General features: G+C 36.4%; 1 protein-coding gene across 5 annotated transcripts in view; it reads right to left on the bottom strand.

Annotated features, from left to right (window-relative positions):
* Window positions 1-14,099, bottom strand: part of STX17 (syntaxin 17) — a 69,242-nt gene extending 55,143 nt beyond the window's left edge. For 4 of the 5 annotated variants that reach the window (XR_004319365.1, XR_004319366.1, XR_004319363.1 and 1 more), the window contains exons 1-2: window positions 14,050-14,099; window positions 7,784-7,969 (exon numbers count right to left, since the gene is read on the bottom strand). Coding sequence is in view for 1 of the 5 variants with exons in the window: in XM_032478084.1 (XP_032333975.1) it covers window positions 7,784-7,906 (123 nt within the window). In the remaining 4 variants the exon portion in view is untranslated. Of the gene's footprint in view, window positions 1-7,783; window positions 7,970-13,939 lie in introns of all 5 variants that reach the window. The other variant, XR_004319364.1, reaches the window with a different exon arrangement.
* Window positions 14,100-14,620: the final 521 nt, after the last annotated feature.

The raw sequence follows: 14,620 nt of genomic DNA, 5'->3' as shown, positions 1-14,620 counted from the left end.
ATATTCTTTAAATTTGGTAGTGAATAATGTAGCAACAAAACTCTTCTGATACTCATAAATTTTTTCTACATCATCTAAGAACTAAACAGTAACCAGTAAACTCAAAAATAACCAGACTATATTGAAAATATATTTACCGGAGGGGGAGGATATAGCTTAAGTGGTAGAGCGCATGCTTAGCATACACAAGGTCGTGGGTTCAATCCCCAGTACTTCCTCTAAAAGTAAAAAACCAAATCAAAACAAAACTGATAAGTAAACCTAATTACCTCTCCCCCTGAAAAAAAAATTTTTTAATAAAAAAAAATATATATATATATATATTTACCAAGCATAACTTAAAACTATTACCCAATCAAATAAATTAAAAATCACTATCAAACTATTTTCACTTCTAAGAAAAACTGAATTGATGCCATCAGATACAGTATAAATGCTTTTAGCAGTGTTATGACATTAATAAAAAGATGAGAATAGAAGCCAAAGATACAGTTCTGAAAATAAGCCACTTTAAAACTTATTACTCAATACAAATCTGTCAAGATAATTTTAAGAAAAACGAATGATAAGGAGAAAGAGTTGAGAATTGAGAGAGGTCAAGGCTGCAAGAATTTCTGGAGCAGAGTATCAGAGAGGAAAGAGCTGTATATGAGGAGATAGCTGCAATGAAAGGAGAGGACTATACTGAGAGTGAGCTCCAGAGATCCATAGGGTTTTCCTTCAAGTCTTCAGCCAAGTACAGATTAGCACATGCACACAAGGAAATGACCTGAAATCAGAAAAAGAACCACTGGAATGGAGCAGGTGGACTATTTCCCCAAATCACACAAGACCAGAAATAGTTTATATGACCACAAGCTGAAGTGGAAAAACCTCTCAATATACTGGACATCAGGTAGAGCACTCCAAAGAATTGTCCTGTAAAGGGAAAAATTAGGCTTGGAATAAAGGCTGTTTTGATCCTAAACAGGAAAGCTGAAAACAGCTTCAAAAGTATCAAACTGTTCCCAAATAACTTAAATATGTCTCAGAATAAATACAGCTCAAAAATATTCAAAGGAATTTAAAAGTATTCAGTATCCAACAAGATAAAGTTCAGAATATCCAGTGTCCAATAAATAATTATCATGCATGCAAAAAACCAGGAAAATATGATCTGTAATGAGAAAAACCAATCAATAGAAACAGATTTAGAATGATAGATAATGCAATTAATAGACAGGATATTAGAAGTTATTGTATTTCATGTGTTTAAGAAAGTAGAAGAAAATGAGCATACTGAGATATGAAAGATATTTTTAAAAATTCAATTCTTAGAATTAAAAAAGGCATCTGAAATGAAAAGTACAGTGGGTGGGATTAATAGAAGGTAAGACAATACGAAAAAAGATTAAAAATTTTAAAGAAACAACAGAAACAGTCCAAAATGAAACAAAGAGGAAAAAGACAGACAATGAAAGCAATATTAACTGACAGTGCCAATGCTGAGTATTTGGGAATGATAACTTATTTGTTAAGTGACTGTTTCCAAGTATCAATCTTGCATTCAGAGGTTTTTCATATAATACCTTAATTTGAATAATCTGTGAGGAAGAATTTAATGTTGTCTTTACAACTCTCTAAAGACCATGGGCACTGGCAGCTTCCACATGAATGGTTAAAATGGTGGTGAACTTTAACGTCTCCTGCACAGTGCTATGTGAGAATGGTGTATTTATATCTGACCTGTGATGAAATCAATCAGGACATGTTCCATAGGACATAACTAAGTTGGGATGTAAACAAAAAACAAAGTTTGAAAGGTGAACAAATGGTGTGGATATTGCTAACAGATAGAGGAAAGCTAAAGTATTCAACTCTGTTTTTTCCATCTTCTTTCTTCATTGAGGAAAATGGTCTTAAAATAGAACAGTCCACAATAAACATGATTAAGAGGAAAATGAAAACCAAAAAAGAGTAAGAACAAACCTAGATACTTCAAATGAGTCCAAGTCAACAGGCCCAGAGAAATTACATCCAAGAGAACCAAACAACCTCGCTAATGTATCACGGAAACACTTCTACTTATCTATGAGGAACCGTGAAGAATTGGAAAGGCTCCTAGAGACCAGCAAATATTGACCCAATTCTTACAAAAGAAAGTATCTTTAAAGCACTGCAAACTGTAAATCTTAATATAAATCTTTGGAAAAATTCTATGCCAGATTACCAGAGAGATGGTTTATGAGAATTTAGAGAAATGGTGACAATATATCAGAGTGATCTATCCCTTTCCTGTCCAACATTTTTCATCAATGCCTTGAACACAAAGAATGCATAATTATCAAATCTGCAGATAACATAAACTGGAAGGAATAATTACAAAGATGAAAGATCACACAATTCCACATGATAAGAAGAACAAGTGTAATAATGATAAATGTAAAGCCTGGCATTTAAACTAAAAAGAGCAATTGTACAAGCACAAGAAACAGGTATGCTCTGGCTCAACAGCTGAATTTCATACAAAAAAGTCCTACGGGTTTTATTTAGTTCGTTACAAAACCAATTTAAAAAGTAAGCAATATAAAGTGGCTTCTAAAACAGCTGATGCAATCATAGGCTCTATATGTGCATACATATATTCATTCAATCATTCAACACATTTTTATTAGGAGCACTATGTTTCAAGCACAACATTAGAAGATAAACATATTTACCAGCATAGTGATCTCAAGAAAGTAACTGAATCATTCTAAGTCTGCTTCCCCACCTAAAAAAGGAAGATTAATAAGGCTAACCTATAAGGATGTTGTGAGGTTTAAATATGATATATATGAAATTCTTATGTAGCACTCAACAATTAAAAACAACAGCTACTATTTTTGCTATTATTTGCTCACTTTTGTCAAGTAAACTGTAGAAGAGATTAGTGTCTTGGAAGAAGGTTGAACTAGGTAACTTTATCTCTTAGAGCAATTAAATTCGAAGAGAAATAAGACATAAAATAGTTCAGACTTTCTATTGTTTGCTATATAATGTTAAACCCGTATTAGGTTACATTATTAAAGGCTATTATTCCAAATCTTTGAAGAGGAAAAAAAAAACTTTAAATGATTTAATATGTGTGGGGGAAAATTACATGAAATAACTCCTTCAAAATTTAGTTAAGTTGAGACCACCGACAAACATTTCTAAACTGCACTGTCTTTACAAAACTGTCATTTTTGTATTGTCTATTTGCACAGCAGCAAGAGAGAGAGCTTAAAGCAGTGCTATAACTTCAAGCAATTTGGATGTTTTTGGTTGCAAATAACAGAAAATACCAAGTTAAAATGGCTTTAATAGTAAGGATATTTATTACATCAAATAAGCAGCAGTCTAGAATTGGAATGATAATTCCAAGGTAGTTTAGTTCAGAAGCTTACAAGGTTGTCAAGTGCCCAAGTTTTATCCTTCTGCTTAACTACCTTCAACAGAGTTTTCATTCTGATTTGTCCCCTCCTTGCTACAGTTCCAAATACAACAGCCACATAAGACCAGTAGAAGCAATAGGACTATTTCCTCCCATGTATGTCTTTATAACAGTAGGAAAGTCTTTTCCAGAAGTTTCCATATCCCAACAAGTTATCCTTCAAGTCTCATTAGCTAGAACTATAGGATGTGTCTAACCAAACATTGACAAGAATGGAATCACCACCATTAGACCCATTATCATTCATCACCTGTGCTGAGGATTTCCTATCCTGTAACACAGGGGAAAGCAAGCTGAATCAGGGTTCTGTCAGAAACAAAGAATGAGGTGGGAAATGTAATTATAAGATTGAAATAAACATTCTCAGACTAAAAAGAGAAATGAAAAGGTTTTTTATTGTAACCACAAGTTAAAAAACAAATAAATAAAACCGAATCAAAAATAACAAATCAGTAAGACTGACTTTATCTGATTATATCTGATTTTGTACCACATAGTTCAGGCTTCATAATGGCTGAATAGTCCACGCCACTCATTTTCACAACTAATTAAATGTTGCCTCTTATCATTGTCTGAATATTTCCTATTTTATTTCCTTAACTGGACTGTAAACTTCTTGCAGATTAGAAACCTAATTTTTTACATAATTTTCAATGCTAACAAATATAAGAAATAGCAAACATCAACACTTATGAAAAGTTAACATATATTTATATCCTGTAATAATTTCCCTTCTTATTAAAACTGGCAGATTGAACACATTCATCTCTGCTCTTTTCCAAAATCCAACTAAAGTGACAGTAAAGAACTTTAAAAGGTATAAATTCACAAGAGGAATGAGAAGAAAACAGAAGGTACCAGTTGACAAAAAAATTTTTAAATTTTGAAAGCTGTAAAGAGTATGGAAATGTTGCAACTGACTTAGCTGATCAGAGAAAACTGACACCTATGGCTGCAGTAGGAGTGGATGGTGGGGGGAAGAGGCAGTAAGAAGCAAGCCAAAGGCATAGCACTATTCCAAAAAGACTCAGTAAGCAGAGGTTATCAGCTATCAGGTAACCAGGGGATGTGTACAGTGAGGCTAAAAGCTGAAGGACTGGTTGAAAGTTTATATAAGGAACAGATAGTCTATTAGATGCCCTCTCCAGAAGCCCAAGGAACAGTACTGCCTCTGTCACCATAGAGGACAACACTCCAGGAAAGTATCTGGTGGTTCCCCATCAAAATAGACCCTTCCCCACTCACCTCTCCAGGTAATAAGGCCCCAAGTACTGCCCTGCTACCCGTCCACACTGATAGACACACACACAAATACCTTCCAATTAGCCTCTTAAATATCGACAGCTAGCCAAGGAAAACCTATAATACTGTGGGCTGAGACTGAAAAAAAAAAGGAGAGGAGAAAGAGAGGGAGAGAGGAGAGAGTGAGGGAAGGAGGAAAGGAAAGAGAGAGAAAAATAAATTTAAAAAAGAAAAGAAAAGCAAGCAAGAAAGAAACAAACAAACTCAGGAAAAACAGCCAAGGAAGCAAAAGAAAACTTAAAAAAAATAGTATCACCATAGAAAGATGATATGATACTGTACCCATAAAGCACGAACAGAGGATTCTTTTTAAAAGAAAAAAAAAAGCGAGAGAAAGAGAATTGAGAGGAAAAAGAAGAACATAGTTAGAAAAAAGAGGATTCTAATTATTTCATCTTAGCTGGAAGGTACTTGTGCTAGCTAAAGCTGCAGCTGCCATTTCACACACAAGACAGAAATAAGCTGAGGGATCGGAAAGCAGCATAAAAAGAGCCTGGGTCTTTAAATGACTGCTGGAGCTGCCACTGGAGCCCTAGACCACCTCCATGACTATGAGGGATTAAAAAAAGCAAAAACAAGAAGCCTCTATCTCATTTAATACACTATTTTTGGCTTTTCTGCCACTTACATTTTAACTATGTACTAATACAGTACATGTTATGTAAGTTTCCCCCCAAGCCCCTATAATACGAAACAAAGAAAATTATGTTCCAAGCTAATTATCTTGTTGTTCCTATTAACTATGTTTAAGTCTATTTTATCTTAGCCAAGAAAGTTGGATACTAGCACTTCAAATTTCAGGATTACATTCTAATCAAGTCCATCGTGTGTAATAAAATGTAATGCTGAAGGACCTATGGAATATAGTCCCAGGTGTCCACAGCACACTGCTCTCATTGTTCTTGGATGTTGCAGAATCACTCTACTAAGGCCTGCCTTCAATTTCCCTTCAGTCTGACTTTCTTCTTTTCAATTCATATTGGATGACTGATGGCTAACATAATAAATATTTTATCTTTCTACACCCTTCCCCCAGGAAGAATACACCTTTTTGAAAGTGAGGCACTGTTAGACACCTGGAGTCCAAACCTAGAGTTCTTGACTCTTTTGTCCACTGTGACCACTGCAGCTTTTAAATGTTTTTACATTGCCATAAACTATTAAAATATGCTATTCAATCTTATATAGTTAATAAATCACTTTCATAATTAACCTAGAAATCCTAGAGACAGAATGATCAAGAATATGGAATAAAACATAGATCAGTACGAGTTAACTGCTTAGCTTTAGATAACATCACCTATATTGTAAATTATAATTATTCTGATATTGTCTAAAAATTTCTTAATAGGTAAAAATTTCACAAAATGCTAAAGGAAAAATATTCTGGCAAGAAAAAGACCTATATAACTCTTGAATAATTTTCTTATGAAGTCTGCACAAATAATCAAATCAGTAAGAGATACATTTCTATCCTTACCTTTCTCCCACACTTCTGGCCTTTCCACTGATGACCAGGTGGTACATGTGGCAAGGATCTGAAGGTACTGATGGCAGGCACATTCACACAGAATAGACACAAGGAAAGGGAAATTTGCCAAAGGGAAAACATGGCAATAAAAGAAAGAAATGGTCTTAATAGACCACAGTCTACTTATTTCTGCCTTCAGAATCAATTAATTTGCCAAATTCTTGTCATCTTTGTAACTGAGCACTTCAGTAAGAGCTCAGGACTTTGAAACCCACTGTATCAAACCTCCCACCCTATACGACCTATCAAAAGTAAACAACTCTGTATATTGTTATAGTGCTAAAAGAACAAGCCCTCCTTATTAATCAAAGCCTGGAACCCTTTAATTTGTTTCTGCTCATGACAAGAATAACCGGTTTACCAGACAACTCCTCCATCCTTAAAAGTCATAGTACTTCTGGCTTATAGATAATGAGAAAAGAAAGTAAGGGGTGACAAAACATTAATCTTGAATTCTAGATACTTTCATATTTGCATTGAAATTTTCATTTTAATATTCTTGGCACTTTGTTTCTATACTAATTAAAGACTTAAATACTAGGAAGACAGATGATATCTATGGGAGAAAAAAGCTGACACTTCGTAATGGTTCAAAGCACTCAGCTGACGGTGATACTGTTAATACCGAAAGATTTAATAACTACTTCCACTCCCTCCTCCCTGCAGGGTGGGGGGAGGGTGGAAATCAACAGAGGGCCACAGAGCTTAACATTTATACTGGAGGAGGTCCTTCTGAAGGAGCAAATGCCACTGACCCATCCCACAGCAAATAAGACAACGTAACTTGCCAAATCAATGCTCAGTACTCAGTAAACTTAGATTTTCCTATAAATGCCACAAACACTCCATTAGACCCTGGCCAGTCCGGGTTCTATGCAGCCTCCACTTAGTCCCAGAAACTAAAATTCTTCCCTCTACCAATCTCCTAAACTGACCTCTAGCTAATAGTTCTCAATTTGAGGCTTTCTTCAAGAGGAAGCAGTGAAGTTGTGGAATTCCCTCATATTACACAATGATTTACTTCTTTAATCTGTGTGCACTTGAAGAAGACAGGAGTTATACTCACAGTTCAGAAAACCTGCCATGGGATGAATCTGATTAAGGCAAGCCCCTTAACCAAAGTCCACCAACTTCACATTATGGTGAACTATTAAACAGTTTGTACTTTAATTATTAACTGCAATTATTAAATTAATATTTAATTATTAACAGTGATAACTCATCACTATGTACAACTAAAAAGGTATATATTCTATTCTTATATATCTTCCTAAAAATGGAATAGTATGAGAGGAGTATCTGTAGAACAGAAACACTAGATGAAAAAAATGAATGATGTGGCTAAGTCCATAGGAGCTAGATGTTTTAGCAAAGCCTCTTATCTGATACTCTCAATGTAGCCGAAATACACAACAAATATAAATCAGAATATGTTTCTTGTGTAGAAAAAGAAAAAAATGAAAAAAAAAAAAAGAAAGAAAATGAAAAAACCTCACCTTCTCAATATTTATCTGGTGCTTTCTTAACCTCTCCAGGTCTGTTGGGATTACTATCTTAATAAACTTCTGGATAGCTGGTTCAAGACGGCGTAATTTCACTTTTTCTTCATCTTCAGACATTCTAAAAAAATGCTGTGTCACTTCTACTTGCAACAAATGTCTTTTTCACTCATGTATAAAAATCTAAAAGGAAAATATTGAAGACTTTTTAAATCAATTTCCATCATTTTTAAAAGCCAACATTAGGTAATTTTATAATACATTCTAAATACATATTTAGCTTAATGCTGAACTACAGTGACTTGTTTTTTTTTTTAAAAACTTTATTTTAAAATATTTTTCTCTCTGCAAAAGTCATATATATTCACTTTAGAAGGTTTAGAAAATATTAAAAAGAGAGTAAAATAAAATCAACAATCATCTCCTCACTTATAGTTAACTACTCTTTCCACTTTTTTTCCCTTCTCATGCCCTACTCCTTCCATTTTGATCTATGTCTTGTCTTTCCAGGTCTTTTTTAATGAAGGGTGCGTGTGCGTGTGCGTGTGCGTGTGTGTGTACATATACATATACCTAAATAACCTCTTTCAAAACACCAGAAGTATACTGTCCAAGTTTTCATTTCCCAATGTATCTTTGATAGTGAAAAATGTTTTTTTAAAGGTGTCAAATGGGAAAATTGGAAAGAAAAAATTCATACTCAACATTTCTGCTGTATTAAACTCCATTTCTAATATAATGTAACTATGTAATTATATACTTCAAATATTTTATAACATAAAATGCAACTCTTCTCATTGATGTCCTTTAAATTGCCCCTTCCCTTTGTTACAAATTGACTACCATTTTCTGTAACCAATACAAGTAACCAGTGACACAGAGAATAAGAACCCAGGATTCCTGAGATTACAACCAAATGCTCTTCCTAATTCACCAGTTGTTCTGTTTTGTTTTTAGCAGTGTTCCAGAGAGTCCAGGGTTATGTCCTTTTTGCCAAGGTAGAAGTGGGTAGGGGTTGGCAAGTGAGTAGGCTCCAAGACCCCACAGCTGCTTCAGCAGGAGATAATTTACTTAGATCTATTTCATAAATTTGAGCTTATTAGATTTTATAGAAAGGGCTCCACTGCTTCATCAAGCTTGAAAACCACTGTTGTGCATCATGCTCTCATGCCATCTCATTAGCCACAACCTCTTCCATATTAAAAATCATATATAAATTCACTTTGTTAATCCCATTGGGTTACAGTGTCTTACCCAGGGGTTCATAGAGATAGGAGTACGCAAATAGACTCCGAGGAGTCCCTGAATCTTTACCAAAAAAGCTGTGAATTTATTTTTGAGTTATTTTAGAGTGCAGAGTCCATTGCTTTCATGAGATTATCAAAAAGATCACTCCAGAAACATAAAGAACTATTACTCTAAACAATGTTATTTCTCTCCTCTTACACTTGAAAATCGAAGTGCTGGTTATACAGACAATCTCATCTACCAGAAACTTGGTTTTTACATTTGACTTAAGCTTGAAAGCAAAAAAGGAAAATCTTCTGACATGAAAAATAGTCTAACAGCTACAGTTAGTGGGAATTAGAGATACAAAGGGAAGTTCATTGCCAAAAGAACAGACACAACAAAACTGGAAAAATTCATAACTAATAGATTAAAGATAATATAATAATATAAAAAGAAAATTAAAATAGGTACATTTAAAAATACTAAAAGATATAAAGAATGTTTTTAAAAATGAGATAATATTATGAAACAGTAACAGGCCATTCTAAAAATAAAACAAGTAAAAATTCCACAAATAAAAACCTCCAAAAATGGTTAGATAGTAAATCATACTATTTATTGAATCATTAAGAATTATTGATTGAAAACTATCAGTCAGAGAATAGAAATAAAGAGATGGAAAATATAAAAGAAGATAAGGGACATAAAGGATAAAATGAGAAGCTCAATAACAAACAGAAGTCCCATAAAGAAAGAATAAAGTGGTGAAAAGCCATTATTCAAAAAGAATACACTGAGAATTAAGATGTAAAAACCTCAAATTGAAAATGCACATAACCACCAAGTAACATCAATTAAAAAAGAAATTTACCTCAACAGATGGAAGGGAAATTTCAAAACATCAAGGACAAAGGGAAAAAAAATCTTAAAAAGCAAAGCAGAGATAAAAGACAGATAAACGAAAACAACAAAAGAGCTAACTTTTCATCAAAGCAACATATCAAAAGCCAGGAATATCTTCAAAGTGCTGAGTGAGTTGCTGTATACTCAGGTAATTATTCAGAAGTGTCGTATTTGGCCTTCCTTTAGACACTTTCCCTTCTCCAATTTTTTCCCCCACAGATTACCTATCTAAAACACTAAAGGACAACACACTCCTCCTCTGAACAAAAATTTCTACGAGTTCCCTATTATTTGAACAAGGAAATACAATGTTCGCAAGTAGATCCACTCCGTCTATCAAAATATTATCACCCATGATCTACTCTTGGCTTTGCAACGATGCTCCCTCTGTCTAAATGCTCTACAAAAGAGCACTCATGCCATCTGCCTCTAAACTTTATGTATCATTTGAGATACAACTCAAATTAATTCTGCCTTCTCTTCCTCTCATCAGTTTACAGTGTACTCGACAAACCCCAGTTACTGAGTACTTGGTTTGTTTTCACTGTTCCCCTATGCTATGATGATAGCTTTCTCTTTTGAGTTTGAAAAGTGGTATTTTCAGGTCAAAGTGCATGACTCTGTCCCTCAGCTTTTTGTGCCCAAGGAAAACCTACTGCCTCATCAAGGCCATCTCTCAAGGAAGACATTCTGGCCCAAGAACTTCCCAAAAGACTTTTGGAACTCTTGGTCTCCTGGAGAGTATTTTTTTTCTCTCCACCATTTCCATTTTTATAAAATTATACTAAAACGCCTATATAAAACTAAGATTCGTATTAACTGCATAAAGCATGATGTTACTGAAACAAAGCTGTCTAACAGTGGCTCTGATCATATAGTGTTTATAAAGTGTTTATAGCACAAATAGTGTTTATAAACTATTGAGGGAAGTTCTTAATCCAATATACAAAATGTGGTTTAAAAGTGTAATTGAATAATGAGTTGAAAGTGTATTTCAGCATTTTCTTGATTTTTTAGTCAGAAAATTGGAAATATTTCTAATATAATTAAGACACAAAATAAAAAATACATTCACATTAACACCACAAATACTTTAAATATGCCTATGAAAAAGACAAACCATACAAAAAATGTCTAATTTCCCACATGTCTGTAGAGTTGTTTTATTACTTTTAACTTTTTTTTCTAAGTGTAATGGAATATTTGGGGTGATAGAATTGCTCTGTTATCACGATAGAGATGGTGGATACAGAATTATACGCATTTGTCAAAACTCACAGAACTGTACACCACAAAAGGTGAATTTTGGAAATTAAAAAATAAAAACAAGATGTTGGGGGACCCAAAATGAAATACAAACTACAAAAGACAAAATTAACTGTATTGCAAGTGAAAAGTATAACCACACTGAAAGTAGGGGAAAAAATAATTTAGGTAACTTTGGAAAATAGTATTTTAACTGGATACTACAAGGCTAAAGACAAAAAGAACTACACACAACTATACTATGCTCTAGTTAGTAAATTTGTTTCTCACAGGAGTATGGGTTAGAAATCCTGAAATTACTTTATGTACATACTAGGGTTGAAGAAATAAGGAAATACTCTGTAGAACACAAAATCCAGATTTCTCAAAGTCGAAGAAAAAGGTTACAAATAAGGGGCAAGACTAGAATGAACCCTGCGTTGTTAGATTAGAAGGTATAAGAATGAACTTTTGTTTTTTAAAAAAGTATACATATATAGACATGTTAGGTGTGTGTGTATATATATACACATATATACATATACACATATATATATATATACAGATAAATACAAAAATACAAGTGTTTGTGTATGCATGGATATGTATATATGTACACCTGTTTGTATCTCCATGAATATAGGGATACACGGTTGACCCTTAAACACAGGTTTGAACTACACGAATCCACCTACATGTGGATTTTTTTTCCAATAAATACTATAGTACTACACAATCCACAGTTAGTTGAATCTGTGAATGTGGAACCACAGATACAAAGGCCACCTATGGGACCTGATTATCTGAGGATTTTGGTGTCTGCAGCAAGTCCTAGGCCCAGTCCTCTGTGGATACCAAGGGAGGATTGTATATATAGCTAAAAAAAATACACACACACACACACACACACACACACACACTTCCTAGCCATCTTATGCGAGGCACTAGAAGCAATGATAACCCAGTAGCAACAAGCACACCTAGCACCCAAACACTTGGTGTTTAAATATTGCTTTCCAAACAAAGGAATGGTTCCTTGGAGAAGCAGATTCCAGGGCTGGGGGAGGGAAAACACAAAATAAGCCTGCTGCATCTTATGGTGTCAGAAAGTAAGGAAGTTCTCAAAAAAGAAGAGGGCTTATCAAAGGGCATAAGAAGCAACCTTAAAAAAAACTTCCAATGCCAAAGCTTGAACAATTTGAGACATAAAATAAATTTAAAAAGCATAGGGTAGTAGCCAATAGAAAAATAAATGAGTCCATACTGATACAAGATTAACAATAAATAAGTGGGAAGAAGGGGAGGCTCTTCCTTACAGAACTCCAGTTAATAAATGAAAAAGGAATGAGGGAAACAGAAAACCATTAGAACATCACAGTAATAATTACTGAAGGCAAGATCCATCAAATGGATGCTAAAATCAGCAAATGAAAGTTTGAGGAGAAATGGGATATTTACATTATTTTAAAATTCTTCCCCAAGATACTAATTACAAAGGAAAAATAGCAACTTTACATTAGTTACAGACACCACCTTAACAAAGTAACCAAGAGTAATATCAAAAGTAGTGTGTCGTATTATATACCCCTCATACGATGAACTACTGAGAAGGGCATACAACATCAGCCAAAACCTGAGGGACACTTTGAAAAATAAATGACCAAGCCTCTTCAAAAGGTCATGAAAGACAGGGAAAGACTGACGAGCTGCCCAGACTGGAGAGACAAAGGGCCCATACCAATTAAACGCAATGTGGAATCTTACCAAAGTTCATTTCTTACTTTTATTAACTGTATATAGTTATATAAGACGGTAACATAAAGGAAACAGTAGAGAACTCTGTATTACTTTTGTAACTTTTCTGTGATTGTAAAATTATTTCAAAATAAAACGTCTTTTTAAAAAATGTATGAATTGCTGTTTCACATAAGACCGGTCAAACATAAGTCAAAGAACTGCAATCATATTCACTGCAGTAACACTTGTGGCGGGGGTGGGGGCTGGGGAGTGGCAGGTGCTTTAACAAACTTTACCATTTAGCGCATACAACTATTACCACCTGAGTACCATACTACTCACGTTTCCAATGGGTAAAAAGTACTGGGAGGTTAGCCAAATTACTTGAGGTTATTTATAAGTGAAAAGCCCCATTTCTCAGAAAAAGTCCCAAATCGTTGGCAACGCTCCCCCCTCCCCTCCCAAATGATGAACACCTTCCCACATTTCCCCACACTGATGGCACGGAATTTCCTCAGGCACGTCGCCCCGTGTTTCTGACTGGGGGACGGGGTACTGACTTTGGAAAGAAAAGTCAAGGCCCTCGGTCCTTCCCTACGGTCTCCTCTCTGAGCCTCCGATTCCTAATTTTAAAAATGGGGGAGAGGGTTAGAATGTGGGGCCTTCTGTGAACCAGCTCACGGTCTGGCTGACAGGAGGCTCCCACCTCTCGGTCCAGGTGTCCCCCCTCGCTACCCCTGAGCCTCGCGTCATCCCTCGCAGGGTCACCCACCGCGCACCTGGGCCACATACACCGCCCCCCGCCCCCAGTATGGGTGCGCGGGACCCAGATGCCGACGACCCTGCCGACCTAGGGCCCACAGTGCGTCGCGGGGAGGGCAGATGATGGAAACTTTTCCAACCAGAGACCCCGGGTGGCCGTCAAGCTCGCCTGGCCGGCCGCCTCCCTATCTACACCCGCTTTGAAGAGCCCCTACAAAACCGAAACCACCACTTCTTACAGACAGGAGGAGCCCCCACGGCGCTAGCACTTCCGACCTGACGCCGTGCTTCCCGCGGGGCTCCCCTCCCGCGCGCGGGGTTGGCACCCGGCCCACCATGCCCGTCAGGGCCGACGCCCCCGAGGCGGCCTCCCGGGAACCCCTTACCTCCCTCCCGGACGCTGGAGGCCGGTAGGTGCGCACGGCGCAGGCGCGGGCGGGACGGGGCGGGGCGTCGAGATAGGCGAGCCGGGTTGGGCCACGCCCCCTCCCGAGCCGTCCCAGCCTGGCAGGGTGTGGCAGGCGAGCCCGAGAATGCAAACAAACGCGGTCACTGCTTGAGACCGACTCTTAAAAAATGGTCGTAGTTTATGTTGCAGGGTTGTAACTCTGGAGCCAGGAGGAAGGAGACGGACAAACGCTTTTTAGGTCTGTTTGTTGTGTGTTAAATGTGAAACAATTCACATTTGTATATAGCCCTTTACATTTTGCAAAATATTTCTGTCCATTTTCCTCTGTTCTTCTAGGATTTTATTGGTGGACTGGCCGAGTGTTCTTACCACTTTACACACATAGAAACGGAAGCTCAGAAAAGTGCTTTTTTCTCAACCCCTGAAACCCTCGGAGGGTGGGCAGGTCACAAGTCTTAACTGTAACAGGCTCAGGAAGTTCAGACGAGTTGTGATATTTCCCCCACACAGGTGGAGCCCTTAATGCCGAGCCCTTAATATCCCAGTTT

This window comes from Camelus ferus, chromosome 4 (assembly GCF_009834535.1).
Source record: "Camelus ferus isolate YT-003-E chromosome 4, BCGSAC_Cfer_1.0, whole genome shotgun sequence".
Classification (NCBI taxonomy): domain Eukaryota; kingdom Metazoa; phylum Chordata; class Mammalia; order Artiodactyla; family Camelidae; genus Camelus; species Camelus ferus.
The sequence above is the reverse complement of the archived record's forward strand: the minus strand, read 5'-3'. Positions and strand labels throughout refer to the sequence as shown.